Source organism: Gasterosteus aculeatus, chromosome 2 (genome assembly GCF_964276395.1).
Source record: "Gasterosteus aculeatus chromosome 2, fGasAcu3.hap1.1, whole genome shotgun sequence".
Taxonomy (NCBI): Eukaryota; Metazoa; Chordata; class Actinopteri; order Perciformes; family Gasterosteidae; genus Gasterosteus; species Gasterosteus aculeatus.
In genome coordinates, this window is record NC_135689.1 from 2427099 (window position 1) to 2435587 (window position 8489).

General features: G+C 45.3%; 2 protein-coding genes across 5 annotated transcripts; one reads left to right on the forward strand and one right to left on the reverse strand.

Annotated features, from left to right (window-relative positions):
• Positions 1 to 86: 86 nt before the first annotated feature.
• On the reverse strand, positions 87 to 5329 carry ssuh2rs1 (ssu-2 homolog, related sequence 1). 4 transcript variants are annotated; one of them, XM_040193787.2, is made up of 15 exons: positions 5094 to 5329; positions 4909 to 4988; positions 4779 to 4810; positions 4586 to 4650; positions 3910 to 4032; positions 3683 to 3758; positions 3320 to 3449; positions 3142 to 3202; positions 2888 to 3009; positions 2733 to 2795; positions 2564 to 2646; positions 2384 to 2476; positions 2158 to 2263; positions 712 to 819; positions 87 to 565 (listed from the first exon to the last, which is right to left on the reverse strand). In XM_040193787.2, the coding sequence occupies exons 3-15, from the start codon at positions 4799 to 4801 to the stop codon at positions 425 to 427; spliced, it is 1194 nt and encodes a 397-aa protein (XP_040049721.2). In that variant the 5' UTR covers positions 4802 to 4810; positions 4909 to 4988; positions 5094 to 5329; the 3' UTR covers positions 87 to 424. The 4 variants fall into 4 exon arrangements, with proteins under 4 accessions (XP_040049721.2, XP_077938585.1, XP_077938583.1 ...); XM_078082459.1 differs by having other exon boundaries at positions 4290 to 4650; positions 5094 to 5229; XM_078082457.1 differs by lacking the exon at positions 4909 to 4988 and having other exon boundaries at positions 4779 to 4843; positions 5094 to 5229.
• On the forward strand, positions 5135 to 7859 carry rpl32 (ribosomal protein L32). The gene is made up of 4 exons (XM_040193790.2): positions 5135 to 5404; positions 6050 to 6150; positions 6243 to 6424; positions 7698 to 7859. Exons 2-4 carry the CDS (start codon positions 6055 to 6057, stop codon positions 7825 to 7827), a joined length of 408 nt encoding a protein of 135 aa, XP_040049724.1. The 5' UTR covers positions 5135 to 5404; positions 6050 to 6054; the 3' UTR covers positions 7828 to 7859.
• Positions 7860 to 8489: the final 630 nt, after the last annotated feature.

The window sequence follows — 8489 nt, forward strand, 5'->3', positions numbered from 1 at the left end:
AATACAATTAGGTACATGTAAGAAGGAAATATAATTTATTGTTCAGTTTATGTCATCCATTCATATCATTCAGAATAAAATATGACTAATTTGTCAATAAACATTTATTCATTAGTTACAATTGTGTAAAAGTATTAGAAGTATCTGCCATAAAAGAAATTCAGATTCAGTACTATTAGTTACATTAAAAAAATACATACGACATTTTTACATTACTGCCATATAATAATCAAAGGGCTCAGGTCTCTGGGAATATATTGTGATTATGGCTTATTGTGTCAGTAAATGTTCTTTTTCCTTGGCGAATACAATTTGGACGTAACAGTACAAATACCTTTAACATTAGTTATCATACACTAGTAAGTCAAAAGGTAAGTAGACTTTTTGTTTTGAAAGGTGAAAAAGAAAAGAAAACTGTTGCAGTTTACATCACGGTACAGCAACAGGTAGCAGGATAGTCATCCGCATTTACTTTGAACTCATTCCCGTAAACAAAGTAGATGTGTGATTTCCCTTTCCAAGAGTAGGTCACCCTGGTGACGGGGATCAGCTCTATGGTTTGACGCTGTAGGCAAACAAGACAGCAAAAAAGGCACATGTTTTTATGCAAAAAACAAATCATGCTTAGATCCCAAGTACTTTCTAGTCTTTTACTGTCAACAAAAAAATATTTTACAACCAAATAGAACAACAAAGTAAATGCTCCCTCACCTGTTGTAGGATGCGTGACGTGCTCGAGTACTTGCCCTGGTGCTCATTGACAAGCCGCTGTGCAGCATTCACCACTGCAGGGTCTGGGAAGCCCATCACTGGGTATACCTGCACAGAGTAATCCCCAAAAAGTGCTGAACTTTAATTTATTTGTATCCGGATATCCGTATCAGGATAGCAAAACATGAACGGGACTATTGTAACCTCTGGAACCGTCTGCCTGAGGATCCAAAAGCTGCTAGAAGTGTTAAATTATTAACATCAGATACATTTTTATTATTGTATTCACTTGTTTCATTGTATTTAGGATTTTGAGTTCTACTTTTTTGTTTTTTTATGGATTAGTTAATTTAATTGAGTTGTATAATGTGATTTTACTTTTACTTGTACTAGATTTATTTAATTACATTTTATTGATTCACAGGACTTGACTGGTTAGATTCAAAACATTTATAATTTATAAGTTTATGTTCTTGCTTTACGTTACAAAATACAATTAGGTACATGTAAGAAGGAAATATAATTTATTGTTCAGTTTATGTCATCCATTCATATCATTCAGAATAAGATATGATACACGTTTGTCTAATTTGACAATAAACAAATTAGACAAACGTGTTCTCTGTAATGTCCTTTGTTTGGGCCAGTTGGTTGTGTGTGTGAAGCACTTCCTTTTACTAACCGTAATGGAAAGTTTTAATACGTTTCAGCATCACACAGGCTGCGTTTCCCCACAGACGGGTGACCACAGAATGTGGCTAAACACATCCTGCCGTGTAGATGCTCAGGTATGTGCAACAAGATTTGATGGTTGCAACCAAAAGGCAACGTTCTCTTCCATTTCCTATTTATTTCTTAAACGTCATTTGACAACATAGTAAAACCATAACAGCTGTGTTCAGGCAGATGTTTTATCTCTAACACATCCATCCGTCAAACCGAATGCGAGTGTTTAAATTTAAAAGAATAAAGATTGCTGGGTCTCCTCCCCTCACTGCAGACAGCAGCCAGTCTACGGCCCGAAGATCTACGACCAGACATACAGAATGAATCCACAAGGCCGATATTGTTCACAATAGGGCGAGTCACACGTCAAGTAGCAGCTGACCCCAAATTTGCCCGACCTGTTGAAGGCTTGTCTGGCTCCGTCATTTATAGCGGAAAAAATCGTTTCTCACACTCAATATTTATACTTGTGATGAAACGTGTTCAATTTGAACAATGAATACGTCTGTAAACAGTAGACGAAGATTGAAAAAGAAAATTGGAGGTGAAAAATAATCTTTTTAGAAGATTTTAGAAATCTGATCAAATTGTATATCGGTCAGAAGACCAATTCCGCCCATTAGTAAAATCTAAAATGCACTTTATCTGTATTAAAAAAAACAAAATCCTCCCATGCACATATGGTGAAGCCTCTTATGAAGTGCGGAACAAATACCTTACCATGTACTGCGAGTCCTTGAAGAGCTCCTTGCCGGACACTTTGCTGAGGTTGTCCAGCTGCAGTCCGCTCGACTGCTCCACAACGTAGTCATCGGAGTTGTTGGTCCTGCAGGCGCCAACACACACACACACACACACACATGAAGAGAATCCGTGTGACCAACGCTGGAAAGCACCCCGAAAAAATGAGCGGCATTCAGATCCGCGAGAAAGGTTCTCGACGCACCATTTCACCGTGAGGTTGATGTAGACCAGCAGCTGCTGCTTCCCCTGACACGTGTCACACTGCTTGGACCCTTGACCATGACAAGGTGTGCAACTGCGAACAGAAAACCGTCCCGTCTGAACGGGAAGCACCAGACCGCGCAGCTTATGAACCGTGACTTTGGCTTCTTTCGACTCTTACTTCTCCCGGCCTCTGCCGCTGCAGTGGTGGCATCGATCGTCTCCGTGGCGATAACCCGACCCGTTGCACACCCAGCAGACTTTCTGTCAGGCGCCAGAAGAGAAGCCACGTGATCGGACGATGACCGCGAAACGCGGTTGCGCAACTCTCCCGAATGGACGTTACTTACATTGCCGGCACCGGCGCAGTCTTTGCAGGGCTTCCGTCCCATGCCCACACAAACGTGGCAGGCCTGCAAGGGAAATATGCATCTCATGAGGAACAGGCTCCGAAAGCCATCGCTGGATCCTCGGACCGTCCTCAAACCCGTGTTGTTGCATTCACCTTCATGGAGGACGTGTAGGGAACCTTCATAACCTGTTTGTCTTCCATGAAGAAACTGGGCAATTTGGCAGGAACTTCCCAGGGACCCGGAGGCGGCTGGGCGAAGGCGTCCACCGGCTGGCCTGATCCAGGTAAAACAAAAGTCGTCAGATCATCAGTGAAAGTGCCCCACTGGCTGCAGAGAGCAGAGCATTCCACTCGTGTATTTGAAGCAGTGGGCGGGCGGCGGGGGGGGGGGGGGGGGGGTCCTGCACCGTGGTACGGCTCGTGGCTCCACTCGGTGGATCTCGACTCGGTGAAGGTTTCCAGCCGGTACTATGAACAGAAAACCAACAAAGAACGAGAAACGCTAAGCATCCAAAACCAAAAAAGCGAAGCTTTGAAACCGGACAGATTCTTCCCGCTTTTCTGAAGGACAGAATGAATTCCCACCCTGTAGGTGTTGAACGCGTCCATGCTGGTGATCACGCCGTCCTTCGCCGGCGCGGCACTGTAGCAGCACTTGCTGGAGGCGAACAGGGCGAACGCCTCCCGAGCCGTGTTTTCAGTTATGGACGGGATGCTGTCGGCAGTGAGGGGGGGGGGGGACAAGGCGCGACATGAAGCTCAATCTTTGCTCTTTTAGATTTAAACACCTGCAGGTTTACAGGTGTGACCGATGGAAAGTGTTTGAGATAAAACATCTGCCAGAACAAAGCCGTTATTGTTGTTTTGCTACGCTACTTTACACTGTGGAGGCCTCGTAAGAGCGGCGGGTTGTGGAGGTAAAGGAAAAGAAGAAATGTTTCGGCTTACTTCCAACTGGGCTGCTCGGGTGCCGGTTGGGGCTGGGGAGTCGGGAAGGCCGGCATCGGCGGGGGCAGGAATCCTCCTACGGCAAAACGTTCAACGGTTTGATTGATTTATCCCAACAATATTATATTTATTGCTAAATCCTTTACACAGATAAAAGTGTTCACGTTGACTTGACACGCTGTGATTCTAATGTGTTCCCACATTTTATGGGGGGGGGGTGGGGTTACCTCCTCCTGCTCCTCCTCCCGCCAGGGTGCCTTCATAACCGGGCATGTTGTCGAACATGCTGGCCGGAGGAGCGCTCGGTCCCGTGAAGTCAGCGGGCGGCGCGGCGGGTGGGGCGAACATCGCTAAAAGAGGGAAACCAGAGGAACCAGTTCAGGTCATATGAGCGGATGGTTGGCCTGGATTTACACATCTTAAATGATCGTATTAGAGGTAGTATCGGACGCTCGTGCACTAAACAAGCAGGCCGTATATAAAGAAGGGAAGGCAAAACAAACGTGTTACCAATTCTGATGCAGAGTCTTTAGCGAGCGTGAGTTCTTTAAAGTTTAAATATATTTGTACACGCCAGCAGCAGAAGGCGGTGCCGTGAGAGACTCACCTTGGGCCTCCATGTTAGTATACATCCCGGGGGGGGGGGGGGGTTACAGCTGCTCCGGAGGGGAAACTTAAACCCTTCAACAAACGCGATGACTGTAGTTTCTACCGACGCGGCGCACAACGACGGCCGAGCTGCGCGCGGACGTCAGACTCTCGGCCAATGACGTCACTCCGCGCGGAGCGGAAGTGACAGACTGCGGCTCTATAGCTTTCAGGTAACGTTACCTGACACACACACACCCCCGTCCCCAAAAAAAAAACAAAAGCATAAGTTCGTTCCCCCCCAGGGGAGCTCACCGGGTCTCCCCTGCGCCGCGGGCTCGTACCCCGGATTGACCATTCCATAGTTCCGCTCCTGGTGGCTGCGAGGGCAGAAACGAAAGTTAAAGTCGGATCAGTCGGGTGGGGGAAAAAAAAAAAACTCACACGTTTCCTTTCGTTTGGGAATAAAAACTACAACTAAATAAATAAATTATGCATTGACACTCACGTTAACACCGGCTGATACTCCATGTCGAGGCCCTGGGAAGCAACCAAACACGACTCATATGGTTTCTAGTCACACAGAATAGGGAACACCGACACATTGATTTTCGCGTGACAACAATTTAATTATTAACCTTTTTCACGCCGAGCTCCACAGAAACGCGCAGATCAGCAACTCTTATCTTCTTGTGACTGGCAAAAAGTTCCAAACAACCTGTATGGGGTTATTTAAGTTGAGCTCGAGGGCTCGATCTTGAGTGAAATTATGAAATTGCGCTACATCAGAATACAGAAGTAACGTTAACGGTTAAATCCTCACTCAAAAGAGCAGTCCCATCCGACCCGGAAGTGCGTACAATTCCCTTTTTTAAGAGCAGCAAAAATGAGTTTGCCAAAAGTAAGCGTGCATGGTGTGCGTGGAGATTAAAAAACAACACTATGTTCACAAACACGAGAACAAATCGATACGACGTTCGTGGCGTTACATCTACAAGAGATAACTTTCACTTCCTAGCGGAAAGTCCAGTGGTTCGGATAAAATACAATACCCATAATGCTCTTCGGCGGCCACGGAAGTCCTTTTCTTTCCTTCCGCCGTCGCTGAAGTCCCTTTTGGATTTACATCGGCGGGTGAGTCGATGCAATCTATGTTCATCAGCACGATTAATGGCACTTTTTCGCCATCCAACCGTGTGTTGCCAACCATAGACGTCCATCCTACCTATATCTCACACTATGGATGTGTTCATAATAGTTTTGTTGTTCGTTTTAAACGAGGTTTCGCTCACACAGCGACCGCTGCGGTGCTAACGCTCTACCCTTACAATTAGCTTGTAGTAAGGGCCTCGCGTACAGCCTGGCTCATAGAGAATTATTTAAAATGATGAGCCAACAGTTAATAAAAGACTGATCTTTCTGTACGGTAGTGTCCAAGCGCAATGTTTGGACGGAGAGTAGCATAGCTAGCTAGCAATCTAAGGCTAGATATTAGCTTCGCCGTGGAAGCTAGCTAAGTAGCTGGCAAGCCGACGTGGATCGACACGTTTATCTGAAGCTCGCGCAACATTAACGTTGTTGCTCACTTGCATCGCTTGCAAAAACTATTCGTAAGCAGAAGCCATCGTTTTGTTGTCTAAAGGTGTCAATGAGCTGGACCCCACTCGACACGAAGTGTTCCTCCGGAGCTAATGTGGCACGTTGTTGTGTAGCGTTAATGCTGCATGGCCGATTGGTTGTAATCTGGTTTCTAAATGTTGTGTTTTCTGTCCATCTCAGTCACCATGGCAGCCCTCAGGCCCCTCACAAAGCCCAAGATTGTCAAAAAGAGAACCAAGAAGTTCATCCGCCACCAGTCTGATCGATATGTCAAGATTGCGGTAAGAATCTATCTGATCAGGCTGCTGCTTTCTGTGGTTCACCTGCAGGTAATTTAATGCTTGAATGTCTTTTTTTTTTCTTGCGCCATTAGAAAAGTTGGCGTAAACCCAGGGGTATTGACAACAGGGTCCGCAGGCGGTTCAAGGGTCAGATGCTGATGCCCAACATCGGTTATGGTAGCAGCAAGAAGACAAAGTACATGCTGCCCAATGGCTTCAAGAAGTTCCTGGTGCACAACATCAAGGAGCTTGAGGTCCTGATGATGAGTAACAAGTAAGTTGTGTTTGTGTGTGGTGTGTCTTTCACAGATCATTTCAGGTGTGCACAAAGTTTGATTTTATTAAAGTTTTATTAACGCACCTTTTTAACTAAAGCTTTCTTAGAAAATGCATTTCCAGCGCTCTAAGTATTGCGAGAATTATTCATCCCTACTTTAAAGACTGGGTGGGGAAATTCTCAGTTTGCAGAGATGTCTGATCTCAAAGTATTTAGTCTTTTAACAATCCTGGATGACTGTTGTAGTGGTGAAGGGGAGGACTTTGTAACAGGCTCATTGTGGCTTTCATTGTATTTTATCCAGTGAGGACTTTTTTTTAATTCAGTTTCACTTGGAGACTAAACCGGTGTCTTAAACTCTTAAATATTTTCCAGCCAACTCCCTTTAATGCGCGTCCTTCTGTTGAAAACCACATGCATCGTGTCAGTACCTCGTCCACAGGTCTTATCTATGGGATGTTTTTCATCTGAAACCAATAGGAATACTACAGCCACTTGGACATTAAGCTTTAAGAGGTCACGTACCATGACTCTAAACTGGTTTAATTGCAGTGAATGAGAAGTGATTCTTTAACGTGTGTCGGTGGTTAATCCCAGTCTGCCTGAACAAAGACTTACGAAATAGGAACTCACTATTCTGAGGAGCGGTCAAACTGATATAGTATATAGTGGAAGTACATTCAGCAGTAGAGGAAGGAGACGTTATGGATGCTTGAGTTGGTGCAAGGACGCGTTTAGAGCATTTCAATGTAAAGAACTTAAAGCTTGTTATGTGAGCTGGCCAGCATGGAGCGCTGATGGTTACAACCCAACCCACACTTAAACCCTGAATAGGAGCCAGAGGACGAGGGACCACCTCTAAAACGGATTCTTATTAAGAGGCCAAACTGTTTCACGGGAGACGTTTGGCTTTTCACGCCTGCTGTTTGGATCCAGCAGCCAGTAATTGTTAATGACAAAATGGATGCTTGGAAATGCCCGTTTGGTTAATGAAGATTTGACAAGCAAAATGTAATATGCCCAAGTGAGGGGAAACATAAATCTCTTCTTCAGTTGTCACATTTAGTTGCAACGTTTGAGTTGATCACAATTTTTCTCAGTCTTTATCGTAAGCTTGAGAGTCTTTGAGTGAAGCGGACACAACCTGCGTCTTGGCGCATGTTGTAGAAACAGACACTTTCCTGTAGCTTTTTTAAAATGACGCTTGGGCCGTGCATATAGACCCCGTAAAGGCGTCCGCCCGTTAACGCTCCTCCTCTTCCTCCTGCAGGACTTTCTGCGCTGAGATCGCCCACAACGTCTCCTCCAAGAACAGGAAGGTGATCGTGGAGCGAGCGGCCCAGCTGGCCATCAAGATCACCAACCCCAACGCCAGGCTGAGGAGCGAGGAGAACGAATAGACGCGTTGTTCACAATAAATGTTTAAAAACTCCGACGGGCTCTTTCTGCGCTTCATTGCTCATTATTTTGGGAAGAGGCTCATTTTAGAGTTTTGAATTTCTTGCCTTTATGCTTTTCTCTAACATGAAAGTATTCGTAAAGAGCTGGTGTCCTCATCGTTTGCTCCACAGCTGGTCTAGTTTGCCCTCAGGTGGATTGGGGGGGGGGGGGGGTTTATTCCCCACTTCTCTTCCAGGTGGCTGCATGCTGTAACGGAACAAAGGGGTGAACACGCCTGAAGGAGCGTCGACCCGGGTAGTGAGAGGAGGAAGTTATTACTCACATGTTGCTTCTGAAAGAACTTTTGCACACCTGCGGCCTGTCGAGGATCTGCCCTCAGCTGCTACAGAAAATATATATCTTAGATGGAATATGAAGCCCCAGATATGTCAGCAGCTTCAAAAGGTAAAACTTTAGCGTGAGGATCATGAATATGTACAAAGGGTTGTTTTAATTGCCACATGCAGGCAGCACCTCCTGTGGGGCTTGTAGTTTCTGTGCATGTCATTTTAACACTCTTTGCCGTACTGCTGAGGTATAAATGTTGAATTGGAACTCTACGACATGTCGGAATATATTGTACTACTTTATGGAAAAAGATTTTACAAACCATTCTTAACAT